This window comes from Macrobrachium nipponense, chromosome 37 (genome assembly GCF_015104395.2).
Source record: "Macrobrachium nipponense isolate FS-2020 chromosome 37, ASM1510439v2, whole genome shotgun sequence".
NCBI classification, from domain to species: Eukaryota; Metazoa; Arthropoda; class Malacostraca; order Decapoda; family Palaemonidae; genus Macrobrachium; species Macrobrachium nipponense.
In genome coordinates, this window is record NC_061097.1 from 54,698,833 (window position 1) to 54,712,274 (window position 13,442).

General features: G+C 43.1%; 1 protein-coding gene across 1 annotated transcript in view; it reads left to right on the forward strand.

The window, feature by feature from the left end:
• The window catches only part of LOC135209264 (muscle-specific protein 300 kDa-like), a 355,456-nt gene that overhangs the window by 110,896 nt on the left and 231,118 nt on the right, over nt 1-13,442 (forward strand). Inside the window, 5 exon segments of the mRNA XM_064241973.1 lie at nt 194-256; nt 1,624-1,783; nt 1,924-2,720; nt 3,173-3,443; nt 6,190-6,367. Coding sequence (XP_064098043.1) covers nt 194-256; nt 1,624-1,783; nt 1,924-2,720; nt 3,173-3,443; nt 6,190-6,367 — 1,469 coding nt within the window.

A 13,442-nucleotide genomic window follows, 5' to 3' on the forward strand; every position in this document is an offset into this window, starting at 1 on the left:
CTTGAAAAGCAATTTTTTTTACAAGTGAGGTAAAGATGCTACATTTCACGTGTTTGCCTCTTTGAAAACAAAACCCTCTCTACTGTGACTTTAGTATATCTCTGTAATCTAAATGTAATTCAGCCAGTGTCAACACTCGCCGTCTTTCTTTCAGTAATTATGATATAGTCTTACTGCTAACTCTTTCTTCCAGAGGATAGAAACAGAACTAAACACCTGTTCACAGCTTGTTGCAGTCACACTAATCGTTTCGAAGGTAACAAGTGTGTAGAAAATGCATGCAGTCATTCCTTTCTCTAATGCAGATCTCTGCTTCTCATTAGTCAAAGGCAATCACGTCTGCTTGTCAAGTGCTTCTTAATCCATATGTCATGCAGTTACCTTATTATCCTCCTTAAACCCTATGCTGAAACGATTAGGTTTTTTTGTCACAATTTTGAGTTACCATTGATGTATTTGTTCTTACTTCCTTCTGAGGAGTATCATTATCTTGACCTGGAATTTCCTAGGTTGTCCCCATGTAATGTTAACTTACTGTCTCTTTTATATAATGAGTTGTGAATTGTTTTGGTGTATTTTCGGATTCATTCTTTAATATGGTGAACTTGGTTATAATACCTGTTCAGCCTATATTTACCATCATTAATACATGCACTAGCATCTGAAAGTAATTTGCAGCCCGAGATAAAATGTTAAGTAATAATTTTGCCCTCCCTTTACCTTCACATCCACTATCTCCTCCAGCCCTGTTGCATTGCAGCATAATTGTTAATTCACTTAACAAGTTTTGGAACAACTCATCTCCTGGATGTATATATATATATACTGTATAAGAAATCAGGGACTTGGAAATGGTATTTAAAGTCCTTTTATGCACTTTCAAGTTTTTAAGGTACATAATAGTAGAAGATACATATACAAATGAGGTCTTTACTTTCACAGTAATCAGTGCAGGTTGAGTAGTCCCTGTAGCATCCCTAGACATCATTATTTTATTTATACAAATTCAGATTCACTTGCTGAGGGGCAAATGTAGTCGCTTGAGCTTCCAGGTTAGAAAGGGTGATAGGCATATCCACCGCTCGCCCTGTCTGCTCAGTTTTTGGTGTTCAGGGAATCTTTTAGTTTTCGTGTATCAGCACTACTTGAAAATTCTAGATTACATTCTTTTAGGTAACACTTATGTTTATGCATTATGTGTCAAATTGGCCACATAGTTCATTTATGGCCTAGTAAGCTAAACACCAGTTGATATTTAAGTTTTAAATTTTCAATTTTTCTCTATAAATTTTTATTTCTTATTGCTTCCTCTGAATGGGCATTAATTGTATTTTGTCCGTTAATAGGCTACATATATTCAAGAGTGTGGGTTTTATCAGCTCATGCAGTATTTTCACCTATCAGTTATAGGTATAAATGAGGAAACCAAAATTTAGATAGTAGATATAATGCATCATCCTTTTGACTGGATGTTATGTTCAAGAATACTCGCTGCATAGCAAAGCCATACACCAGAATGACCCAAAGAACTTCGTGGAGTTGAATCGCTAGCATATATTTGCAAGTCATTGATGTGTGCATTTTTATAACAGTAATGGAATTTTTTCTTTACCATGCTTATAGGATTTAGAGGCAGTGCAAAGTACTGGAGACAAGAAATTGGTTGAACTGCGCAGTTTAGGAGAAAAAGTTGCTCTCAGTACTTCTGAACGAGGTGGAAAAGCTCTCCGTGCAACTATCACCTCCATGGAGGATGCTTGGAACCTTCATCTAGCCACTGTCGGTATGTTTCTGCTCTTTTACCTAAATATTCAAACTGTCAGAAAGCAAGATGAGAAATGTAGGGTGCTATGATGTTTATTAATGTCACTTTTGATTTGATATTAAGCATCTGACCAAAATGAAAATCATGCGTTGTTGCAGGTGATGTCCGAGATAATCTCAAGGGCACCATAAAACAATGGATCAAATTTGAGGAGGATCTCGAGAGGCACTCAGCCTGGTGCCGAGAGTTGGAGGCTTTCTTCAAGGAGCAACAGCCGTGTGCCACATTGCAAGAGAAGAACGTAAGGCTCGAAGTATTAACTCAGAAGCGTGAAGATGTCGTCCGATATGAGAGAGAAATAGACGTTTTTGTTGACCAGGGACACGCCCTTGTGAGAACATCAAGTGTTGACCGACTGAAGCCTCTCATCACTCAGCTGAGCAACAGATACCAGAGTCTCCACGTGCTTACAAAGGAGGCTGTGACAAAATGGCGTGGTATTGTGGCAGACCACCAGTCATACGAAGAGAAATTCGAAGAGAACAACAAGTGGTTGAATTCCATGCAGCAGTCGCATGACAATATGTTAAATGAAGCCACGCCTGAAAAGAGAGATTCCCTCCTCCAGTATCTGCTCAGCGAGCGTGAGCAGGCAACCCACCGTTTAGGCTCCATCACGGCTCTCGGAGAAAGGCTGTATCCTGACACGGCAACTGTCGGTCGTGAGCGACTTCGCCAGGACCTGAGGATGATGCGAGAATTCTGGGAGAAACTGGACGATGCCATCATGGAGCAACAACGGAAGCAGGAGGCCCAGACGCTGCAGTGGTCTTCGTTCACTGACAGCACTCAGGCAGCCAGAAATTGGCTGGACAGCATGGAGAAAACTATTGCTGTCGACCCATCGAACTGGCTCTCACTTCAGGAGCTGCGTTCGAGGCTTCTGAAACTGAAGGTGAGGCCTCCATCAGTCGTTATACCATTTTCATTTCTTGTTCATTCGGTTTTCTGTTTCAATTTGAGGCAGAATGGTTGAGCTCTCCTACAATACCTCAAAAAAAATATTATAGGTTTAGAATAGAGTGAATAGTAGAAACGAGCAGTCACTTTTTATGTCACTTAGTTAATATTTTATCACGATATTGAAAATCCAAGTGAATAATAAATGAATTTTTTATGCATTTATAACCATATTTACAAGAAGATCCTGGAAGTCAATAACATAACCAAAAAAATTTTATAATTATGTTCTGTTTTACTTTCTAATTAAACTTTATTTGTTTTAAGTTAATTAAGTTCTTAAGTAAGTTACTAGTCCATAAGTCATTTCATATTTGATTGAATTAGTCATGCAGCACATTTACGTAGAAATAATTTTTTTTTTTTTTTACTTTCCGCCTTCATCAGACAACGCTGCAGGACATAACATCGCACAAGCGCGTCCTAGACACGGTGAAGGAGAGGGCAGGGTACCTTCTGCAGGCATCCCCCAACAACAAAGAGGTCACAAAGGCCATCCAGGAGATCGAGCAGAGGCACGAGGCCCTCTCGGCCAACACCAAGAAGAACATTGAGGACCTGGAATGGATGACTGACAATCTGAGCACCCACCAGGAGCTCTCAGCTTCCCATGCCGACTGGCAGAAGATGATGTGGGAGAAACTGCATTCTTACACAGGTAAGGGAGAGCTTGTTCTCTCTGGGAGACTCTTGGTTCTCTCTTACAGTCTTTCTAAGCCTCTTGATGCCCAGAGATAGGAACGACTTCGCTCTCTTAAGTGTAGAGAAGCAAGACTTCTTTTACTCTCTGGGGGATTCTTTGTTCCCTTACAGTCGTTATAAGCCTCTTGATTCCCAGAGAGTAGGAACTTTATATTTTTCCTAAGGTTCAGAAAGAAAGGACTTCACTTTCCCTAAGTGTAGAGGTGAAGGACTTGTTTCATGAAATGCCGGAGGAGGACTTTTCTCCTCAAAGTTAGGGTATTCACTTTCCCTAATTGTAGAGGTGAAGGACTTCTTTCCTGAAATGCAGGAGGAAGACTTTTCTCTTCGAAGTTAGGGAAGGAAGACCTCTTCTGTCATAAAGTATCAGGAGTAGGACACCCCCCCCCCCCCCTTTCCTGAAGGAAGGAAAGCCTGGCTCTTTCAGTGAAGTGTGAATAGGAAGGCCTCCCTTTTCCGAAAGGTTAGAGTATAAGGACTCAATTTCTTACCTGAAAACAAGGGAGGCAGTCGTCTCCTATGATGGTACTTTTTTTCCCTAGTACATATTAATTACCAACAAATATTGAAAGCTAGTACATGATAGCAACCATTTTTGACATTTGTACAATGAAGCACTTGGTAAACAACAAGTTTCAGTTAATTAAATCACAAACAACCGAGCCCATAGTTATTTAGTTTAAGAACAGCCTACATGAAACTAGACACATCTAGAAAGTGATAAACCTCATTTCTTTACCTGCATGCTCTGAAGAAATAGGTAAGTGAGCAGAATTATTTTCATAAGTAGCTATTTTTGGTCTGGTTTTTACCGTAATGAAATATGACTGAATAATTCATCACATGGAAACCACCAAAAGCAGAAACTGATTGACTCAGTATTTACAAATACTCAATTTTTCTCTCTGTTTACGATTCACAGACGAGGGTGAGTCAATTTTCCTCAATCGGCAGAGCTTGGAAAAACAAGGCTCTAAGTTAGTGGTTCCCAACGTAGGGTGCACGCCCCACCACTAGGGGGTAATTTGACATTAAGGGGGCAAAATTTGAGGATGTTTAAACCAAGTGAATGGCCTTTTAGGCTTCCTCCACAGGAATAAATAAAATGCTAAGTATACTTTAGTCTAACCAGACCACTGAGCTCATTAACAGCTCTCCAAGGGCTGGGCCGAAGGATTAGATTTTCATTTACATGGCTAGGAACTAATTGGTTGCTTAGCAACGTGCCCTAAAGCTTACTGTGGGATCCGAGAAATAGTATGTCGAGAAACGAAATTTTAATCATCATCAGTAAATTCCTTTGGTTCCGCATTGGTGGCAGCGGGGAGCGAACTCGGGCTACCAGGTTGATAGGCGAGTACGCAACCCGCTCGTCCAATGAGGAACTGCGTGAACATATAAGAACTATGTATCATCACAGGGGGCATCAGGATTTTAAAAAGTGATTAGGTGGGGCACGGCCGAAAAAAAAAAAGGTTGGGAATCACTGCTCAAAGTGTTTATGTAGCAGATAGGTATGCTCTGCTCTGCTCTGTTTTTTCTTTCTCACTCTCTTACGTTCAGTAAAGAATTCGCCTCTAGATTAGGTGGGCAACTATATTAGACCACCAGATGCATTCTGTTTATTTATCACTTAAAAACAAGCTATTTAGATGTTGTAGATTACTAACATTTTAGTTATTTACCATTAACCTGATTATCTCGTCTGTCTGCATTTTTTATTTATTTATTTTTTCTTTTCTTATGCATATCAGTCTAGTTAAAACAACTAGTATTTAGGTATATTAAGTTAATATCATTATGATTATAAGTCATTATCTTTATTATTTCACCATCTTATTTTATTAAATTAAACCCAATAATTACCTTTCCATTCCCTTGGCACCTTTATTCGTCCACCCTTAACAATGTTATTGTCTCTCATTAACGTTATAACTCATCTATCCAACTTATTCCTTAAAATAATATTTACTTCTTCATTCCCTTTGAAACCTTTATTAACTTGTTAATTGCTTCTTCATTCCCTTTGAAACCTTTATTAACTTGTTAATTGCTTCTTCATTCCCTTTGAAACCTTTATTAACTTAATAATTGCTTCTTCATTCCCTTTGAAACATTTATTAACTTGATAATTGCTTCTTCATTCCCTTTGAAACCTTTATTAACTTGTTAATTGCTTCTTCATTCCCTTTGAAACCTTTATTAACTTGTTAATTGCTTCTTCATTCCCTTTGAAACATTTATTAACTTAATAATTGCTTCTTCGTTCCTTTTGAAACCTTTAACTTAATAATTGCTTCTTCATTCCCTTTTAAACCTTTATTAACTTAATAATTGCTTCTTCATTCCCTTTGAAACCTTTATTAACTTAATAATTACTTTCCATTCCCTTTGAAACCTTTATTAACTTAATAATTACTTTCCATTCCCTTTGAAACCTTCATTAACTTGATAATTGCTTCTCCATTCCCTTTGAAACCTTTATTAACTTAATAATTACTTTCCATTCCCTTTGAAACCTTTATTAACTTAATAATTACTTTCCATTCCCTTTGAAACCTTTATTAACTTGATAATTGCTTCTTCATTCCCTTTGAAACCTTTATTAACTTGATAATTGCTTCTTCATTCCCTTTGAAACCTTTATCAACTTAACAATTACTTCTTCATTGCCTTTGACACCTTTATTCGTCCACCCCCAGACTACTCGGGCAACAAGAGCATGCTCCAGCAACGCCTGGACCACGTCAAGGAGCTGGAGGAGGCCAAGTGCGACGGGCGGAACATGATCGCCCAAATCAGCTCCCACGCCCACCAGCTGCTCGACAAGCTGCCCGCCCGCTCCAAGGAGAGCGTCGAAAGGGAGATCAACAATATGAAGTGAGTGGGAGGGAGGGAAGGGCGTTCGTTCAAGTCATTGTTGGCGCTTTGAGGGAAAGGATAGATTTCATTTTCAAGTTGTCCATTGGTCGTAGAAGTAATTGTATATTTACCTATAAATTTTTGGTCTGTGTTGGGAACTGTAGATATTTTTTTCAAGTTGTTTATTTATTGGGAGAAATAGTTTTTTTTTCAAGTTGTTTATTGGGAGAAATAGTTCTGGCTTAAGAAAATGATTGTTTTGCCCTCTTCAGGAATTACAGGTTCTTTCAAATCGTTGATTGGGAGTAAAAGTTATTATATGCATAAACCTTTTTGTTATTTGTCGGGAACTGTATTTTTTTTTCAAGTTGTTTATTGGGAGAAAAAATTTCAGTAAAACCCTTTTATGCTCTTTTCAAGAAAGGACAGATATTATTTTTAAATTGTTTATTGGGAGTGAAACTTATCGTAAACAATCATTTTTCGGCTTGTGTTAAAAATTATAGATCTTTTCAAGTTGTTTACTGGGAGCATATAAATCGTGGTTTGCTTTATCAGGAAATTATAAACTTTTTCAGCGTATTTATGTGGGGCAGTTACTGTTTAAATAAACAATTGTATTTTTTTTTCAGGAATTATAGATTCTAGTTGTCACCTCCTTCATCAGAAACTTCCTACATTTTCACTCGGGAATTGCGGATCATAAAACCCAAAATCACCGAATCAAGACTTTCCCCTGCATCTTTCACTCCCTTTCCTTGCGTTCTTTTTACCAATTGCACCCTGCATTTATTGCCCTCCCCTTTTCCATGCATTTCCCTTTCACCCTCTCCTTCACCCTTGGCGTTCTTTTAACCCCACATTTCCCCTGCTATTTCCCCAGCACTTTTCCCTGCATCTTTCACTTCCCCTTTCCCTTGCGTTTCCCCTTTAACCCTCCCACCCCGCATCTTTCTATATGCACATACCTAACTTTTCCTGCATCTTTCACTCCCTTTCCCTTGCGTCTTTTACCCACTTTCCCCTGCATATTTCCCTCACTTTCCCCTGCATCTTTCACTCCCTTTCCCTTGCGTCTTTTACCCACTTTCCCCTGCATATTTCCCTCCCTTTCCCCTGCATCTTTCACTCCCTTTTCCCTTTGGGTCTTTTTACCCCTACCTTCCCCTGCATTATTTCCCTTTCCCACTTTGTAACCCACTGGACCCTTTCACTTTCCCTTTCCCTTTGGCGTCTTTTACCCCACAATTCCCCCTGCATTTCCCTCCCTTTTCCCTGATCTTTTTCACCCTTCCCTTTCCCTTGCGTTCTTTTCCACCCCTTTCCCCCCGCATATTTCCCTCCTTTTCCCTGCATCTTTCACTCCCTTTCCCTTGCGTCTTTTACCCACTTTCCCCTGCATATTTCCCTCACTTTTCCCTGCATCTTTCACCTCCCTTTTCCCTTTCGTCGTCCTTTTAACCCCACTTTCATCCCCTGCATATTTCCCTTCGCCCTTTCACTTTTCCTGCTATTTCACTTTAAAAAGCGAATCCCTTTTCCCTTGCGGTCTTGATTTACCGAACCCTTTACTTTCCCCTGCATATTTCCCTTTCACCATTTATTCCTTTTCCCTGCATCTTTGCAACTCCCTTTCCTTGCGCGTCTTTTACCGGCCACTTTTCCCCTGACATATTTCCCCTCCCTTTCCCCTGTAATCCTTTCACATCCCCTTTTCCCCATTGCATCTTTTACCCCACTTTCCCCTTTTGCCATATTGCCCTCCACTTTTCCCTTTTTGCATTCTTTCACTAGTCCCCTTTTCCCTTTGCCGTATTTTCCCCCTTTCCCCTGATATTTCCCTCCCTTTCCCTGCATACTTTCACTTACATGGCACGTCCCTTTTCCCTTGCGTCTTTTAACGAGCCCAACTTTCCCCTGCATATTTCCCTCAACTTTTCCCTTGCATCTTTCAACTCGCCCTTATTTCCCTTGCGTCTATTTTCAACCCACTTTCCCCTGCATATTTTCCCTCACCTTTCCCCTGCATCTTTCCGATCCCACCCTTGCATTTCCCTTTTTTACCGCACTTTCCCCTGATTTTCTTATCCCTCACACTTTCCCCTGGCAATCTTTCACGTCCCTTTCCCCTTGCGGTCTTTTACCCCCACTTTCCCCTGCATATTTCCCTTTTCCCTTATGCCCCTGGATCCTTTCACTACCCTTTTCCCTTGGCGTCTTTGCACCCCACTTTTACCCCTGCCATATTTCCCTCACTTTTCCCTGCCATCTTTCACTCCCCTTTCCCGAGGTGTCCCGTTGCCGTTTTCTTTTACCCACCCCCGTTCACCCCTGCATATTTCCCGCACCCTTTTCCCTGCATCTTTCAACGTACCACCCTTTTCCCTTGCGGTCTTTTAACCACCCCACTTTCCCCCTGCATATTTCCCTCACCCTTTCCCACCCGCAATCTTTCACCTCCCTTGTTTCCCTATTGCGTCTTTTTACCCGACTTTCCCCTTGCATATTTCCGCTCACTTTTTCCCTGCATTTCCTTTCAACTTTTACAGGGGCCAGGGAGGACGGATGCGTTTCACTCCCTTTTTCCCCTTGCCCGTTTTCCCTTTCCGACCCACTTCCCCCTGCATATTTCCCTTTCACTTTTCCCTTTGCACTTCCCACTCCCTTTCCACTTGCCTCAATTTTTACCCATCAACTTATCCCTGCCCTTATTTCCCCTGCCCTATTTTCCCTGCAGTCTTTCACTCCCTTGTCCCTTGCGTTCCTTTCAGCCCACCCCTTTCCCCTTCAGATTTCCCTCACTTTTATTTGCATCTTTCCACTCCCCTTTTCCCTTGCATTCTTTCCCCGACTTTCCCCTGCCCATATTTCCCGCCACTTTTCCCTTGTATCTTTCCACTCCCTTTCCCATTGCGTCTTTCCAAACACCCACTTGTTTCCCCTGCATAATTTCCCTCACCCTTTTCCCCTGCATCCTTTTCACCGTCCCTTTCCCTTAGCGTCTTTTCACCCACCCCTGTTTCCCCTGCATACTTTCCATCACTTTTCCCTGCATCTTTACACCTTTTTAACGGAGAGGAAAAACTTTACCCTTTCCCTTGGCGAGGTATTTTCACCCACTTTTCCCCTGCAATTTCCCTTTCCACTTTTCCCTGCAATCTTTCACATCCCTTTCCCTTGCGTTTCCCTTTTAACCCACTTTCCTTTTCCCCTGCATTATTTCCCTCACTTGTTCCCTTTCATCTTTCCACTCGCCTTTTCCCTTGGCTCTTCTTTTCACGCACCACTTTCCCCTGCATATTTCCCCATCAACTTTTACCCTGCATCTTTCCTCCCTTTTCCCATTGCCCCGTTTCCCTTTCACACTAACCACTTTTCCCACTGCCCATATTAATCCCTTCACTTTTCCCCTGCATCTTTCACTGCCCGTTCCCCTTGCGTCTTTTATTACCCACTTTCCCTGCAATATTTCCCTCCACTTTTCCCTGCATCTTTCACTCCTTTCCCTTGCCGTCTTTCACTCCACTTTCGCCTGCATCTTTCACTCCCTTTCCGCTTGCGTTTTCCAACACCACTTTCGCCCTGCATATTTCGCCCCTCACTTTTCCCTGCAATCTTTCAACTGCCCTTTCCCTTGGCCGTTTTTCCCTTTCCGCCACTTTTCCCCTGCATATTTCCTTTCACTTTTCCCTGCATCTTTCCACTCCTTTCCCTTTGCGTCTTTCCACCCCAACTTTTTCCCCTAGCATAAATTTCCCATCCCTTTCCCCTGCATTCCCTTTCACTGGGCCCTTTTCCCTGCCGGTCTTTTACCCACTTTCCCCTTTGCATATCTTCCCTTTCACCCGTTTTTCCCTGCAGTCTTTCAAGCTCCTTTCCCTTGCCCGACTTTCACCGCAACTTTTCCCCTGCAATATTTTCCCTCACCTTTTCCCCTGCATCTTTCACTCCCCTTTCCCCTTTTTGCGTCTTTCAACCCACTTTTCCCCTGCATATTTTCCCTCACTTTTCGCGCTTTTGCATCTTTCCCAGGACTGCCCTTTCGCCTTGCGTTCCTTTTAGACCCACTTCCCCTGCATATTTCCCTCACTTTTTCCCTGCAAATCTTTCACATCCCTTTGCCCTTTGGCGTCTTTCACCCACTTTTGCCCCTGCATATTTCCCTGTCGACTTTTCCCTGCAATCTTTCAAAGCTCCGCCCTTTCCTTGGCGTGCTTTTTACGACCCCACTTTCCCCCTTGCATAATTTCCCTCACTTTCTTTTCCCTGCATCTTTTCACTCCACCCCTTTCGCCCTTGGCGTCTTTACGCTCCACTTTCCCCTTTTTTGGCAATTCTTCCTCCCACTTTTCCCCTGCATCTTTCAAACTCCCTTTCCCTTGCGTTTCCCCTTTACGCCACTTTTCCCCTGCATATTTCGCCGTTTCACTTTTCCCTGCATCATTTCACCTGCCCCTCCTTGGCGTCTTTTAACCGACCCACTTTCCCCTGCATATTTCCCTCACTTTTCCCTGCATGCTTTCACTCCTGTTGTCCCGCTTGCGTCCCTTTCACCCACTTATCCCCCTTGCATATATTTCCCGTCACTTTCCTTTTGCAATCCCTTTACTCCCTTTCCCCTTCGCCAATATTTCCCCCTACCCACTTTCCCCTTTGCCCATATTCGAGTCCCTCACTGTTTCCTTTGCATCTTTTCACTTCCCTTTCCCTTGCGTCCTTTTCACCTACCCACTTATTCCCCTGCAATATTTCCCTCGACTTTTCCCTTTGCATCTTTCACTCCCTTTTACCCTTGAAGTCTTTTCACCCACTTTCCCCTGCAGTATTTCCCCACTTTTCCATTTGCCATCCCTTTCACCTTCGCCTTTCCTTGCGATCTTTTACCCCACTTTCCCCCTGCATATTTCCCTTTTCACCCCTTTTCCAGCCATCTTTCATCCTTTCCCTTTGCGTCCATTATTACCCACTTTCGCCCTTTTGGCCCATAATTGTCCTCAAACTTTTCCCTTTGCATCTTTCACCCTTCCCTTTCCCTTGCGTCTTTTTCACCCACTTTCCCCTTTGCCCATATTTCCCTCCCTTTCCCTGCAATCTTTCACTCCCTTTCCCGCTTTGCCGGTTTTTACCACTTTTCCGCCCTGCAAATATTTCCCTCACTTTTCCCTTTTGCATCTTTCACCTTTCCTTTCCCCTTGCGTCCTTTCACCCACTTTCCCTTGGCATATTTCCCTTCCCCACTTTTCCCCTGCAGTCTTTCATCCCTTTCCCTTGCGTCTTTTACCAACTTTCCCTGCATATTTTCCCTCAACTTTTCCCTAGCATCTTTCACTCCCTTTCCCCTTGCGGTCCTTTTAACCCCACTTTCCCCTGCATATTTCCCTCACTTTTCCCTGCATCTTTCACTCCCTTTCCCTTGCGTCTTTCACCCACTTTCCCCTGCATATTTCCCTCACTTTTCCCTGCATCTTTCACTCCCTTTCCCTTGCGTCTTTCACCCACTTTCCCCTGCAATTCCATAACTTTTCCCTGCAGTCTTTTCACTCCCTTTTCCCTTGCGTTCTTCACCCACTTCCCCTGCATGATTTCCCTCCCTTTTCCCCTGCATCTTTCACTCCCTTTCCCTGCAGTCTTTTTTACCCACTTTCCCCGGCATATTTCCCTTCACCTTTCCCTGCATCTGTCACTCCCTTTTCCCATTGCGTCTTTGTTTTACACCCTTTCCCCTGCTTTATTTCCCCCTTTCCCCTGCTCTTTTCACTTTTCCCTTTCCCTTTTCCCGTTTTACCTTTTTAACCCCACTTTCCCTGCATTTATCTTTCACCCTTTTTCCCTTTTTGCTCCCTTTCACCCTCCCTTTTCCCTTGCGTCCCTTTTCACCCACTTTTCCCCTGCATATTTCCCTCCCTTTTCCCCTGCATCTTTCACTCCCTTCCCTTGCGTCCTTTTACCCATCACCCTGCATCATTTTCCCTCACTTTCCCTGCATCTTTCACCTTTTTCTCCTTTCCCTTGCGTCTTTCACCCACTTTCCCTGCATATTTCCCTCACTTTTCCCTGCATCTTTTATCACTCCCTTTCCCTGCGTCTTACCCACCCGTTTCCCTGCATATTTCCCTCACTTTTCCCTGCATCTTTCACTCCCTTTCCCTTGCGTCTTTTACCCACTTTCCCCTGCATATTTCCCTCACTTTTCCCTGCATCTTTCACTCCCTTTCCCTTGCGTCTTTTACCCACTTTCCCCTGCATATTTCCCTCACTTTTCCCTGCATCTTTTCACTCCCTTTTACCCCCTTGCGTCTCACCCACTTTCCCCTGCATTTATTTCCCCTCACCCTTTTTCCATGCATCTTTCACTCCCTTTCCCTTGCGTCTTTCCCACCCACTTTTCCCCTGCATATTTCCTCTCACTTTTCCCTGCATCTTTTCACTCACCTTTCCCTTGCGTCTTTTACCCACCCCCGTTTCCCCCTGCATATTTCCCTGTTTCACTTTTACCTGCATTTCCCTACTTTACTCCCTTTCCCTTGCGTCTTTTACCCACTTTCCCCTGCATATTTCCCTCACTTTTCCCTGCATCTTTCACTCCCTTTCCCTTGCGTCTTTCACCCACTTTCCCCTGCATATTTCCCTCACTTTTCCCTGCATCTTTCACTCCCTTTCCTTGCGTCTTTCCCCACCACCCAGTTTCCCTGCGATATTTCCCTCACTTTTCATGCGCATCCCCTTTCACTCCCTTTCCCTTGCGTCTCCACCCCCCACTTTCCCCTGCATATTTCCCGTCACTTTTCCCTGCATCTTTCACTCCCCTTTCCATGCGTTTCTTTCACCCACTTTCCCCTGCATTTTTTTTTATATTTCCCTCACTTTTCCCTGCATCTTGTTTCACGCTTTTTCCCTTTTGCCCTTGCGTACCCCTTGTTTCTTACAACCCACTTTCCCCTGCATATTTTCCCCTCACTTTTCCCTGCATTTCCCTTTTTCACTCCCGTTTTTCCCTTGCGGTTTTTCTTTCACCCCACTTTCCCCTGCATATATTTTCCCTCACTTTTCCCTGCATCTTTCACTCGCCCTTTCCCTTGCGCCCCTTGTACCC